Source organism: Chelmon rostratus, chromosome 22 (genome assembly GCF_017976325.1).
Source record: "Chelmon rostratus isolate fCheRos1 chromosome 22, fCheRos1.pri, whole genome shotgun sequence".
NCBI lineage: Eukaryota > Metazoa > Chordata > Actinopteri > Chaetodontiformes > Chaetodontidae > Chelmon > Chelmon rostratus.
In genome coordinates, this window is record NC_055679.1 from 12,620,729 (window position 1) to 12,635,859 (window position 15,131).

General features: G+C 43.3%; 1 protein-coding gene across 1 annotated transcript in view; it reads left to right on the forward strand.

Annotated features, from left to right (window-relative positions):
- iqsec3a (IQ motif and Sec7 domain ArfGEF 3a) overlaps positions 1–15,131 on the forward strand; it is a 104,468-nt gene that overhangs the window by 62,942 nt on the left and 26,395 nt on the right. The window contains exons 5-6 of the mRNA XM_041964448.1: positions 1,096–2,414; positions 13,203–13,364. Coding sequence (XP_041820382.1) covers positions 1,096–2,414; positions 13,203–13,364 — 1,481 coding nt within the window. The remainder of the gene's footprint in view (positions 1–1,095; positions 2,415–13,202; positions 13,365–15,131) is intronic.

Consider the following 15,131-nt stretch of genomic DNA (forward strand, 5'->3'; position numbering starts at 1 on the left):
GCCGAATCCTCCTCCACACTCATGCCCTTGATAAAGTTAGAACAGAAACAGAATTATATTCATTTAGTCTGAATGAATAGGATTTCAGAGTGACTTAAGATAAGAGCTCTTTCTGGGCACTTCCAAAGATACCCACACCGTGATTGTTCTGGGAAACTCAAAGAGGTCTCATCTAGTGTTTGAGCTGCTGCCAGATGAGGATGGCTATATTACATCTCTATCTATTTCCCACAGTATTTGAGCAATTTTTCACAGGCAAGATTAATGGCTTGTTCAGTTTCAGACAATTTAAAGTTGTGTGGAGGACCTCTCTATGGAATTCGCAGAGATTATGAGTTCTATTTGCTGAGGAAATGAACAGTTTGTCCAAATGCCATGAGTCAGCCTTTACTGTGTTCTCTCTCTCAAACTGTGGCTTTGACCAAACTGTATGTAGTTTCAGTACACACATTGCAAAGCAAGCTTGCAAAATAGAATTACTGAACCATCGGAGGATGCTATTATTTGAATTTGGAGTACTTTAATATTTGAATTTTGCCTACTCCTTCCAAATATGGGGCTTTAAAACCCTTTGCATCTCCTGGGATTTTCATTTATTCTTCTTTTCCCTCCACAATTATCCCATTCCTCTTGTCGTGTCCAGCTCATTCATTTCCCACCCACATACCACCTGGTTTTCCTCACTGCTATTTAACTAATATACCATATTCATCTTCCAGTCAACACATCGACAGGCAAGGCAGGATTAAAAATGTTCAAACAATGGTTGTGACACAGCATGCATGCTCCCTTTACGCAAATATAAGCATCTGTGAAACGGGAATAAGGGAGTCACAGGTGAAAAACCCTCTGACCATAGCAATGTTTTATCTTACTCTAATCTTTGTGTGTATCCTGTGTAACTTTTGCAATATCCTCATCAATATCCAGCCATACCTTCATATATAATTGAGTTATTGTTTTTTTGTTTTTTTTTTACCACTAGTTGCAGATTGTCCTGAGAGGTTGTTATCTCTTTCTTATAACCTCAAAAAGCCAAGTGAAATTCCAGCAATTCATTTTTCCCTTTGCATCTTTCTGTCTTCTATTTTTTAGATCGAAATGTTAGAGCTCAAATACGGTGGCCACCTCATCTCCCGCCGTGCTGCCTGCAAGATCCAGACTGCCTTCCGCCAGTACCAGCTCAGCAAGAACTTCGAGAAGATCCGCAATTCGCTACTTGAGAGCCGTCTTCCTCGACGCATCTCCCTGCGCAAGGTCCGTGTGCAAAACACGGAAGGTTTTTCTGCTGAACGGGCCCTGGCAGAAGGCTGCAACTTGGCAGGCATCCCATTGGTGCGCTCACCATCTCTGCCTGCCACAGTTGGTGGCAGCCTGACCGACCTGGAAGACTCATTCACTGAACAGGTCCAGTCACTTGCAAAGTCCATCGACGATGCACTCAGCAACTGGAGCCTGAAGACCATGTGCTCGCTGCAAGAAGGCGGCACCTATCAGTTCAGCGCCGACTCCTTCAGTGCAGCGGCAGCGGCGGCGGCGGCAGCAGCAACAGGGGTAGGAGGTAGAGGAGAAGGAGGTGGTGTGGGAGACTCAACAATTCCTCAAGGCCCAGTGGACCCAAGTGACCTCTCGAGAAGCGCAAGCAAGCTGATGATGGCGTTCCGAGATGTGACGGTGCAGATCGACAGCCAGAACTTCCGGGTTTCATCCTCAGTCTTGGAGTCATCCACTTCTGTCACCCTCGGCAGCTGTGCCCAGCAAGAAGGAGCATACACCACCGTCCCAACCACTTCCACAACAACAAACTCCACTGGGGCCTCTATTCCTTCTGTCCCCTCACAAGATCCCCCTCCTCCTCCTGCAGAGGTCCCAGCTGAACCCATCAATCCCCCGCCTCCCCCACAAGAACCCCCACCACCCCCACAAGAACCCCCTCCGCCCCCAGAATCAGAAATAGATGAAGACGAGCAAGATGTTGAATTCCCTGCTCCCCCTCCAAGTGAGGAAGAGCTGGGGGAAGAGGAGCAACCGCCCCTAACCCCTCTGGATAAGATGGCTGCCCCTCAAAGCCCAGAGGAGGTTGTGGTGGTGGCACCGCCGCCTACAGAACCCCCCCAGGCTCCTCCACCACAGGAGGCCGTACTGCTGGGGAGCTCGCCCGTGGTCGAGCCGCTGGAAGTCAAGAGGTGTGGCTCCGAGACAGCAGACAACAGCTCAGAGCAGATGAGCAGCAGCAGCACGTCGACAGAGGCACGCTCCACATCTGAAGCCTCGTCCAAGGAAGCACTGCAGGCCATGATCCTCAGCCTACCACGCTACCACTGTGAGAACCCCGCGAGCTGTAAATCGCCCACGCTGTCCACTGACGTCATGCGAAAACGCCTCTACCGCATTGGCCTCAACCTCTTCAATGTGTGAGTAGCTACTTGCTTTTTCATTGTTTTGTGCTTACATGATTCTAATTACATTTTAAATCAGGCTGAGGTTTTGTGTTTTCTCTTGCCATGATTACCTGCAGTGAGACTCAAAATGAAATGAATGTTACCACAGAGATCTGGAGAGAACAGAAACTGGTCTTTTTCTTTTCCGGCAAGTTTTCGAGGAGTGAAATGGGCTACTCCTTTCTTCCTTCTTTCCAAAAATATAAAGGTAGCTCAGTAACCCAGATTACAGTACGCTTCCAAAAATATTTATCGACACACATACACACACACACACACACAAACAATTAGGTGTTAAATCTAGTCAGGGGAGCAATGTGGAAACAGTAATTTTAGCATTACTCTCCAAGAATTAGAGATCCTAGTGTTGTCAGTGAATCAGGGTCCAGTGATGTGATTGTTCTTCTTCTAAGGTGTCAAATTCATTAAATCTGCTTATACAGACATATTATATATTCTGATGAACATTATTATTAGGAAGGTTAAAAGAACAGGGACGGTGGTTTTATTGGAAAGGATAGCATTCTGTAGGAACACAGCGATTTATGAAACAGTCTGTACCTCCACCTCTCCTCTAAGTGTACCTGAAGTTTGATGAGGCCCTCTGGACTCGAAGAGCAGAGAAAAGCACTTTTCCTCACAGGTCCAAGCTGTGGTGAAAGAACAAACAGAATGAAGGCCAATTCCCAAGCTGGATATGAGGTGCCTTGACAAATCAAAACAGGGACAAAGAACGAGTGTGTGAAGACTGATTATGAGGAAATTAAGGAAATGTGGGTATCTGAGATGAAAGTAAGATGGTTCATGATAACCTAACATGGATAGTTACAGACGTACCCAGACATGGTGGAAATGGTGGCTAAGCCGCATGCCCCTTAGTTACTGTTGCCAAGCCTGTTTCATTCTCACACAGCACATATGCAGTTTGCAATAGCAGTGCCAGATTTTCCACTCAATTTTTTTTTTTTTTTTTTGTAATTTTTGAAACAAATGATCCTTGCTTTCTGGCAAAGGTAGAAAAAAATCTCTTCTCTAGCTGACGAGCTTTATTATGACGGATGAAAGGGACATCTGTCAACTGTTGCTGACAGATCAGCTGTAGCTAGCTAGCTAACTAAGCTAACATTGACTCCATGAGTTGGCTAAAAATGCTGTCTCCATTTTTTAATGTCTCCAGCTGACGACCTTTCAACCAAAAGTCTTGAAAATCCAATGAAGAGCAGGACAGAGCTAATGTAGCCTGAATTTGACACAGAGAAATACTTCACAGTGGATGTGCTAGCTGAAAACAGGGCTTTTTTTAAACATAACTTGTCCACAACTGGCTAAACTAGCTAACAAAGCTAGCTAACAGGTTAGCTAATGATGTGCACGCTAAGTCTCAACTGTAGGGAGCAATTATTTAGCCAGACAAGCCAGCAATGGCAGCTATTGGTAGAGTTGGCAAAGACATTGTTCAACCAATTTTGTACACCTTTGTTGTTGTGTTTTTGGTTTTCATATGGCTAGGAAAAAGACAGCACCCTCCAAACTCTTTAAATGCATTTAAGTATCGCCCTTTAGCGCCATGCACACTGGTGCAATAGGAATACCCCACAGTCAGTAGCTTGAGGGGCATCCTACTGCACCAGTACATTTTCTTTTTTCATAAGAACTCAGTGATAAAATATATTTGACATGTCAGGTATGATGTGCCAGTCTTAAAGTGCTTCTTTCAAGCCAAGAACCCAGGTGTAAAACCTGACATGCTTAAATCTTGTATTTGTACCACAACCCAACTCCCATTGCATTTTCCTCTGCGACTCCACAAATTGTCAGCAGAAGAAAAACATGTCTGTCTTGAAAAGCTTGTTTGCTGTTTGCAGCTTTTCAGTCGTTGTGAGTTCAGTTCCCCCCCTGCTGCCTAGTGAAGAGTGACAAAGTCAAAACCAGATAAGACCTTCCCAAGACGTGCTCCAGACAGGTGCAAGGTGGTTACACGGCAGCGAGAGATAGGAAGAAAAGGCGTTGCCATGGTGACGGTGGTGCATGGCGCCAGCGCTGACTAAATCTGTTGTGACGGTTTGGCGAGAGAAACGCTGAATCCTTGAGACGTTTGTCAAACTCAGTTTTGTAATACAAAATTGAAAGCTTGACCTCCAGCTGGTGAGCACCATTTAAATTCAAATTGAATTACTGTAAATATTCTGGGAAGCACTAAAAAATCCTTTTCTTACATATTATATAACATCTATGATTAATGTTAACATTCATTTCAAGCTTGAAATGAATCTGGGATGGGTGGGTTACCCCTGAAAACAGTCCTGACTTTATTTGCTCAACACTTTGAATCCTCCTTTTAGAAATGTTTGTGACCACATGACTCCTGAAAATGTGCACAGCAGCCATCAGCACACTTGGAAGGAACCTTTAAATAGGGGGACTTACCATATGCTCTATTAGCTTTTCACCCAGAGCATACCCTAAAGGGTCTAAACAACCCACATGTTCACATCAGTATACTGGACTCACTCACATACAAGCTGAGCTCCACGGCTGATGGAGTAGCTGGGTACAATTAGTTGGAATACATGAGGGGTGGATTAAAAAAATAATGGCAACGATCCACAAAGCCTGAAATTCTCATTAGTCATTCTGCTGCGAGTCGTGAATGTAATTAAAAGTTCCTTCAGCTCCGCGTGAACTGCCACTTTGGGAACTGGAATGAAAAATTTGTTAACATTTCAATCCAAGCAGGTGTTTTTTTTTTTTTTTCTCTATAACCTCAGCCATTTCTGTAGAAGCTCTCCTTTCTGTCCTAAATATCTTCCAGTCCCACACAATGCACTGTGTTCCCTTGGGTGCAAAGCCACTACAAGATTTTGCTAAGATATTGCCCCAATTAAGCCATCTCGCACAAATTTAGAAGATTGGAGCTCATAAACACACATTATCTTTTTTGCTCACTGCCAAGCTCTGCAGCGCAATGAAAGCGCACAATAAAGCCGATTAACTTTGACTCAATGCTGGAGCGTGACGCTGAAAACAAGCGGAGCAGGAACGAGCTGTGCAGTTGCTGGATGGAAGACGCAGAGGGCATAATCACCAGGGGCAATGTGCAAAATACAGAAAATAAAATAAAAGAATAAATAAATGCCTCAAAGAGAGTTGTCAAGTAAATTTGAGAATGGTGGGTATTCCAATTTTCAAAGGCAAGGATGGAGATGGATTATATAGAAGCTGCAATAAAAGGTACATTTTTAGATAAACTCACCACATCTGTTTAGGAAATCTCCTGAAGAGCATGAAGAAAAATATTATGTTATGAGCATTTTTAAATCCATGAAAGGTGTCATTATCACACATTTAACATGTCAGTAACTTGATCTTTGCCTCCTAATGTCCACAAAATCTTGAGTAACTATTTTTGTCATGGTGTTAAGACTGTACCTGTACTGTAACCATGCCAACAAAGGTCCTCTAGCTTTAACAAAATTGTCATTTAACCCAAACCACAATGTTTTCCGAACCTTTACAAAGTACTTATTTTAGCCCAAACCATGATCTTTTACCTTTTTGTGCCTAAACATAACCAAACCACAACCACAGCTTTGTCACATTATAAAAGTTCAGTTTTTAATTTAGGAAGGCATAGGCAATTTTTATGATTTAATCTGAGGGACTTTCCAAACATTATTTCTACATTAGACTGTGTTTTTGTACCCGGTGTCACTTTATATGTGCAGCGGACATCATGGCACTAGTTTCATGTAACTGTAGTCCAGCCCACCGGCTCGACTGAGCAAGTCCAGCTGCAAAGTCGCTGCCAGTTTTAATAAAAAAGATCACTTATATTCACTCAATATTTACTAATCTCTGCACTATTAGTCTTTCAAACATGTCCACTTTGATAGTGTCAGTCTGAACGGCAGCTCGAGTGGCAGTAGGATTTATCTGTTTGTTCAGATTGTATTTGAAACACTCCGCAGTTTGTTTGTTTTTTTAATACATATCTTATGAAGGGAAGTGAGGACTGTACACATTCGTAATGACTGTTTAATGACAGCTTTCTGTTTGATTATGAGGTTCTGTGACTCTTAAGAGATAGTTTCATGAAATTAAATTGTTTCGTAGCCTTCTCTGTCTATTTGCAAAGCCCTCTTCTCATTCCCCCGATCAAACACCTTGAAAGATAAGCTGACTTTTAATAAATTGGCTACAAGGGAAGAGAGAGACAGAACGAGGAAGGGAGAGAGCAAAAATAAAAAAATAAAAAAGTAGAGAGAGAGAGGGCAATAGAGCTTGAGGCTTATTAGTTCCACCAGTTCATATCCTCCCTCTAATACCTGTGCTGTTGTATCCTTTGCATCTTAAACAGGGTTGTTTGCTTTGGGCTAAAACTTGGGTATTGCTTGATCATGCGGACAAAAAAGCTCACACATACGCCCGCAGTTGGGTAATGTAATGTGTGAGTGTGTATGAGTGTGTGTTTGCCGTGCAGCAGGTGGTCTAAGATCCAGGAGTAAGAGGAGTAAGAAAGGCGGGGGTGGTGGTGGGGGGGGGGGGGTAAATTAAGGAAGAGGAGAGGAAAAGTTTTGGGTGTATGTGCGCACCAGCCTGCACAACCATAAAAAGATAGAGCAGTGAGAGAGAGGGAAATGGAGTGCAAACGCAAGAGAGAGCAATTGAATGAGACACAAAGTGGAGGGGTGTGGGGTTGAGAGAGAGACCACTTGATAAAGTTTCCACCTTGAGTGTGGATGGAATGACAATGACTCCATTATGGAAGGGGAGAGTGTGTCAAGGACACGGCCATCACACAAGGGAGCCGGGAGCAAACCCTCAGCAGGGAACGGCCGACGAGAGAGGGGAGGATGTGGCATTAATGACAGATCCCTGAGTAGATTTCTCTTTTTGTATGCTTGACTTTTCCATTTTATAATCCTTGGGTAGACGTGTCCTTAATTCACTCGTCTCCCTCGCACATTCTAGTGCGGTGAAAGCATTGATTAGACATCAGAGCAGCTCGTGGTTGAATCACACCGACTTCCAAGCATGCTTAAAAACGTAGCACCATCGCAGCTTTGCGAATTAAATAAGAGATGTATATGGCGATGGCGTAAGGGTGACAAGAGAGTGGGAGTGAGAGAGAGGCAGAACGATCTGAATACATATGTCAAGGAAGGCTAATTAGCATAGCAGATCGGCGAAGCCCAACTCCTCCAGAGGGATAACCTGACGCCAGGAGGAGAGAGCTCTACAAAAAAAAACTTGTACGTAGCCGACAATTTGTGCTTGTTTGTGCGTACACAAACCTTACCTGTATTAACATTCTGCCCTCGGTGCTTAATGACCCCACACATAATTACAAACTCTGAATTCCAGATGGCCAACAGAGGAGGCATTTCTAATTTCTCTTCTGCAGATGACAAGTGTTACGTGCAAAGCTTATAGGGAAGCTCAGCTGATTAGAAAAAAAGCTAACGAATGCACAGTTCAAATAGACCTAATTAGCTCTAGTTAGCTAAAAGTAATGTATAAATGGTTGAGCTAGGTCTTTAAATCGATGGATTAACAGTTAGCGAAGTACTGCATAAATGGTGAAATAGCTAAATGGTTAATAGTTAGCTCAAAGTACTGGATTACTGGCTAAGATAGTTAGCAAAAAGCAATGGCTGAATGATATAAATGCTTTTGTTTAAAAAAACAAAGTGCTAACCTAAGGAAGGCGACGACAGCCGTATCACAATATACTTCATTTTCAGCAGAAGTATACTTGATGGACAAAAGCAGCGCTTTGCAACAGCAAGTCTGCTTTAGGGTAATGATTTGGGGCTTTGAAGCGTTTATAGTCACACACACATCGTGTTTGCACTCAGAAAAAAGCACAGGGGCGCTAACCGGCCATCAATCTATCACTGGTTAGTAATGAAACAGAAATGCGCGCATCTGGAGAAATAGGCAACACGCAGTGCTGTCAGTTAGGCAGCTTGCGAAGGCCATAAAACTGTACGGCCACTATGCACATCTGAAATAGATCTACAGTAGAGGGCCAGTAAAAGTGGATATCAAGGTGGTGAGGGAGGTGTGTATTTATGATAGGGTGCGAGTCCAAGACGAAAGAACAATGTGTGTGCGACAAGGAGGCAATAAAGGTATGTATGAAGGAGAAAGATTTCCGGGCATGCAGTAGTTGCCATTTTAGCCTGACATCTGGGTCCTGTCTGGCACCGTCTCTTCCCGTCCCTCCCCTGTGTTTATGTGTGTGTGTCTCTCTTTATATTGAACCCAGTTTTCTGCCTTCAACTATGAATCACCTGCTACACCCTCAAGTCTTCATAGATAAATGACAAAAGAGGCCATTTGTCTGTGTCCTCCAGAATGACCCATAATGGCTGGTTTCAAACTAGCATTGACTGTGGGCTTACAAATAAGGTGCTGTGTACTGTATCGTCTATCCTGCATGATGTTGCTGCTGCACATAATTGTACACTCACAATGTGTTTCCCACAATGTCCTAAAGCCTGATCTTACAGCTGTACTCACACGTTAGGTTAGGGAAATCTGTGGTCTTGGTTAAAAATTAATAAAGTTAACAGTGACTTCAAGCAAAAGACACAACGTGTTTGCTGTACTGACATTTCACCTGAAACTACAATCGTTCTCTCACCTTCGCTGAAGTGCTTTTGTCGCCTAACCCAAACCACTCGGGACTCACAGGATACAAAGTCCGGTCTCTGGTTTCAAAGTGCTGTACTTTGTGTGCTCACCTCCTCCCAAAGGTTAGCTCGAGGTGGAGACACATAGCGCTTCCTTCAGTTGTGCTTGTGAACATACCACACACAACACCAATCCAAATGTTACTGGCAAAATAACTCAGCAGTGTGTATGTACAAATCTTTTCTAGGAGACAAGGTTGCAGTGGGAGACAGTCTCCTGGGCTAAAGTTGCCAGCTTTGTCAGTCTTTCTGCATTATAACATCACAATACCTCCACCTCCACCAGGTTTTCTTTCAGTGTTTGAATGGACAATCCGTGACCGTGACTGTCTGATGAGGATGGTCTCGCTCCACACCACTCGTCTGAATGTCTCCATCTCCTGTCTCCGCCATCGTTTCCTCCCTTTCATTCCCTGTCCTCATCCCACCATCCACTCCTGACTGCGAATAATAATCGCCATGTGTGATCCATCTGTTGTTGGACAAACATTTAAATGAGTGATATCTGCCAAATTCGCTTGGCGAGACGTCACCTTCAGCTGAGAGGGTGAGCGAGAAGCTGAGAGTGCGCTGAGGCTGTCACAGCAGATGCTGTCAGGCAGCCTGGCCTGCACTCATCACCCTCCCTCTCCGTCCTCACATTCCCATTCCCCAACATCTGCTCCGTCTGGTCTTCTTCCAGCCTCCTCCTTATATCCTGCCCTTTATCCTCCCCTCTCCCCTCCCCTCTGTCCCGCCCTCGCCTTACTAAACCCATTAGCTGTGGTACACACACACTGTTATGTAAAAGCTGTGGTTTAAACACTGTATAGAGACTGGAGAGGGAGAGCTGTGGCAATAATGTGGTAGCCTCCCTAGAGCACTATCCTCTGTGTCTAATAGGGTTATAAATAGCTCCGGTATTACTCCCTTGTTCATACAGAAGTAACTTCTGCCATGTAGTCAGCTGAAAACTGCATGACTTCTGATGGGATCATAGGAAAGGAGATGATTATCAAAACAAGGATTCATGAAAATCAATGAGATGTTCAGACAATTTTCTGAAGACGTGAGCATGGCAGTACGCCTCATTATCCAGGCAAATAGATGTTCACTCATACATAGACCTATACAATCTCAAGTGAGCGCATGTCTGTATCTGAAGGCTCCTGCCGCTGGATGTGTGTTTTATCTTTGCCGAATTAAAGCCGGTGTAGGCAATTATTTTTTTGGCGTCACTGGGCAAAAATTCCATGAGAACTTCACAGCATGTCGCAATTGAATTGATCTGAGAGAAAACTAGACTTCTGCACCGCCTCCCTGCTCTTTTTCTGGCTTTAGAAAATCTACCCTCTGACAGGAGACTCTGGCCAATCACAGGTCATTTCAGAGAGAGGGCGTTCCCATTGGCTGTTCTACAGATGCAGATCCTTAATGTGGTGAAAGCCCAGTCTGGCATAGTGAAAGTGAAAGTAAAAGCCTGAGTCAAAGGTGGAAAATCCTGCAGCTTGGGATAGATTTCCAGTGCCTCCTTTGCCTACAACATCGTTAAGTACAAAACACGTGTGTGAACATTTTCGGCCTCATTATGCTTGTTGTCATAGCACTTCTATTGATCGGTAAGTCGCAAAGAGCCATGATGATAGAGTGGTGTTTTTAAGCGACATCGCAACTAGCTGTGAAGCCTCGGGCGCTCTGAGAAGACAAACTGCGACAACAGTTGGCCAAGTTTTTACTTGCAGCAGCTGTGAAACTGTGATGACAGTACTGGACGACAAATTCAAGGGTAATGACACAAAGATCAGATTACAAAAAAGAAAACAGTTGCATAACAGTGAAGCTAGTCCAACAGTAATTATTAACAGTTATTTGGAATGTTGTGCAAAACGTTAGCCGAAGACAGCTGGTCATACCAGAGCAAGTACGTAGCTTGTCAGCAAAACTCGTCAGTTGGGCATGTTCGTTTCATTTCTTGTGACTTTAGAGAGGTAATTTTTCTTTTTTCCAAAGTTACCTCGTCTTGCTTGAAAGCGAACCCATATTCTCATTCAAGAGCCGCTAAGTGACAACTGAAGAATGCTAAAATGTAAGTAGCGCTAGATTCAGTGATGTGAGTCACACAGAATATCCATTTTAATTTAAGCTTAATTGAATTTTAAGCCACTGGTCATAGCAGAACGAGTACAGCTGCAGCAGAAAAAACGTGATTGTGTTTTATTGCTTTTGAGTTAAACTTTGCTCATGAAAGTTTCTTTATCCAAAAGCTGCATCGTCTCGCTTTGACTTCAAACTGGCTACATTTCAAGGTTCATGTCTGCACTGTAGTCTGGTGGGACGGCAGCAGATATATTTACCACTTTCCAGACAGCAGCGGGGTGAACAGGCTGTGGCTGAGGTCGGTGTTGTCCTTTAGTATCCTCTGGGCTCTCTGCAGACACCTCACTGATATCACTGATGCTCGCTGGATGGGGACCAATGATGTTCTGGCCGCCCACTGCAGAGCCTTTCTGTTTCTAGCCAGGATGCTCTCTGTCGCTTCTCTGTAAAAACTGACACGAACATGGCCTGAGAATTTGGCTTTTGAAAGTTTCCTGAAGAAATATGTCTGTTTCTAAACTTTCTGAACATGGGTGGAGACCATGTGAGGTGACAATGACAGGTTCTCTGTCATGCTTATTCCCAGGAACCTAAAACCTAAAACTCTCCTCCTCCCAATAAAACTGTTCTCCTGCTTCTTAGCTCCATTGATGTGGACAGGGGTGAGAGTGTTTGTAAAGTTTGTAATCTGACCCATGAAGGTGGTGTCATCCACATGTTCAACACTGTGGAGGAGGAGGTGTGACTGCCAGTCCAAACTGTCTGGGCTCTGTCTTTTAGAGGAAGTCCAGTATGGCACTCAAACCCAGAGTGCTAAATTATTCAAAACCATATCACAATATTTTAGGTACATACAATATATAGATATACAAACCTCCAGGCAACCAGTGGTTTATATTAATGTTGGTAAACTGTAAAAATCAGCTTAGAGAGACCTGGCCTATCCATCAGAGTGAACAATTTCCCACTAGATTAAAGAAAAATACAAACAAAAGTCACAAGCTCAACCTAATCTTGAGCTGGCCCTGTTGAGCCCTGTCTCAAATGCCATAGCTTTGTCCCACCCCTCGGCGTCTCAGACACACAAGGTATCCGTAATAAACGCACCAAGCTTTAGGATAACTCCTCTGTAAATCCATCCGGGGCAAGGAGCAAGGTGAGGTTGTATAAAGAGCAAGAAAGTCAGTAAATGGAGGAAGGTGGGGTGGGTGGATAGGTCAGACTTTCACCCAAGACACTGAGGCTTGTGTCCGATGAGAAACCAAAACGATATGGGTGATGAGAATGTGTTCGATGGTCAGATCGGTTGCTCTGAGTTCTGTGAATGGGTTTACATTGGAGTTAGCTGAAAGTCCAATGCATCTCATAGAGATGGATACCTTGTGCATCTGCATGAGCATGAGTCACAGACATGACAAAGCATTGGTATTGGTATCGGGCACTCTGGGAACAAGACCAGGCTGTCCTGTGCAACAAAGTCTGCTTGAGAATGCCTCACAGTCTGTGCATACAAACAAGGATTACAGGAGTTGTTAATGAATGCTATAATTCAGTGTACGAATGAATATGAGATTCTGCCCTGTGTGTTTTATCACCTTTAGCCCACCACACCTGTGTGTACAGTAAGCACCCAACCTAGATTTTCAGACCAAGAATCTCATTACTGCAGTGCATCATTTTTTAATTTTTAATAGTCTCTCAGCAAACGTTACAATGAATAAATTAAAGAAATAAAGGATGTAGCTCTAGTTTGTGTCGGTGTGGTTTGCATGTCACATTTACACCTGCCCCTAGATAGCGTTAACCAGAACAAATGGACTTATTACTGCTGCTAAGTGTGGTTAAGTACGTTAAAGAGCAAATCATCTGTCACAGTCACGGCACTACCACCAATGTGTAGGAACTGCATCGCTATACTTTTACAACACTAACAAAATCTCCTTTCACAAACTCACTCCCTTCCTCTCTTCCCTCCTGTTCGTCTCAGAAACCCTGACAAGGGCCTTCAGTTCCTGATCTCTCGAGGCTTCATCCCAGACACGCCCATCGGCGTGGCTCACTTCCTGCTACAGAGGAAAGGCCTGAGCCGACAGATGATAGGAGAGTTCCTCGGCAACAGCAAGAAGCCCTTCAACAGAGATGTCCTAGAGTGAGTAGCATACTTTATTTTCTGAAAGCGTGTTAGGATAATTTACTTGTCCAATAAGGTGATTCTCCTTGGTAATCCCTCCATTTTCTGGGAGATCAGGGGTCGGGGTCAGCTACAGGACTGGATTCGATAGGGGTTTTAGCACAAGGAAAATCCTCAGCTTTACTAGCCACAATATAGTGGCTGCAAGTCAGGCTGATACCTCAGCCAACCATGCACATGTCTCATGAAATCTAAACGTGAAACCTAAATTATTACTTCAGTATCTGCTTATGTCAAAGCTGTTCCTTTTGCAGACATCGATATTTCATGATATGTTTCATCAGCGTTAAACTGGGAACAAGCTGAAATTGAAGTGTCAGGATCCAACGAATCAGCCCTCATCTGACTCTTCGAACTGTAAATCTGGGATGACTTGTAAGACAGAGTCACAGAAGTTGGAGACAAAGGATAAAGATGAAGTAATAACCTTTCCTGCCTTTTTTTGTTTTTTCAGGTTCTTTTATCACACTAATGTCAAAACAAGGAGCAATTTAGCTGTCATTTGAAAATGTAAATGTTATTTTTGAGGTATCAGGGCCCATCCCAGCAGAATAAAGGGAAATTTAGCTCCTGTTTTGGTATTTTTATCAATGGTTTTGGCCAGTGCCATCTTTAAATTAGATCTAAACTACCAGTGTAGATCAAATGGCTGATCTATTTGGAATATTGGGGCATACATTGAAGTGTATGGGATAAACTTCTGATAAACTTAAGCCTATAGATATAAGCTTAATGCTTGCATTGAATATCCTGACTTGTAGTCCATAGTATGGGGAATCCTGCACTTCCCATAATGCACCTCAGTAGTGTCCTTAGTTAGACCAGGGGCCTCAAACTACTGCTGTGACGTCCCAATCTGGCCCTTTAAATATGCTTAGACATTTGAGATATCCTGTCTTATTATCTATAATATTATAAAATGTTCATTTCAAGAATTATTACCCTGAAAATTCGAAATGAAAATACCATGCATCAGTGATGCCAACCAGTGCTAATATATTCTCATCAGCTACTCAAAGCTGTTTTCAAAATACGCACTGATCTTTTTTTCTTTTTTTTGCCTTTTCTGTGTAGACTTGCAAACTGTTCTTTGCAGCAGAATAAAAATGACATGAAAACCCAATGGGTTTGGAGAGCAACAGATGCTCTTTGTTGTATTCCTCATAAAATACATGTGAAGACCCTTCAACACACACATGTGCATGTGACTCACTACACCCTTTAATTCCAGGTCATTGGCATGATTTGCTTTGAAACCGCAGAGGTCGTTTTTCCTCTTTCTTTTATTTCCATCTTTCAGCACCTTCCCTACTTTATCTCAGTAATTGTCTTTTTTATTCTATTACATTCTCCCATTCGCCAATTACCTCGAAATTTGCATATCATCCGGAGGAGGTACTGCAGATCTTCCTTTTATCCTCCCTTTTGTCCAAGTTATCAAACCAAGAACACACTTTTCGTCTTTGCAAGGTCAGACATACACGACACAGCACTCTAGCAAGTTGTTCGCCCCGGGTCGACTTTGTTTAATATCCATATTTTCTGAAATGGACAGTAGCACGGCTCCACATACACTGCGTTTTAACAGGATTATGCTTTTAAGGCTAGAAACTTCAGTTCACAGTGCAGATGTGGTCAGCACAGGTGACATTGAGTTATCTACCGTAGATGTATATATTTTTTCCCTGCTTTCATACAGGGCAGTCATACAGCTGCACTCGGAGA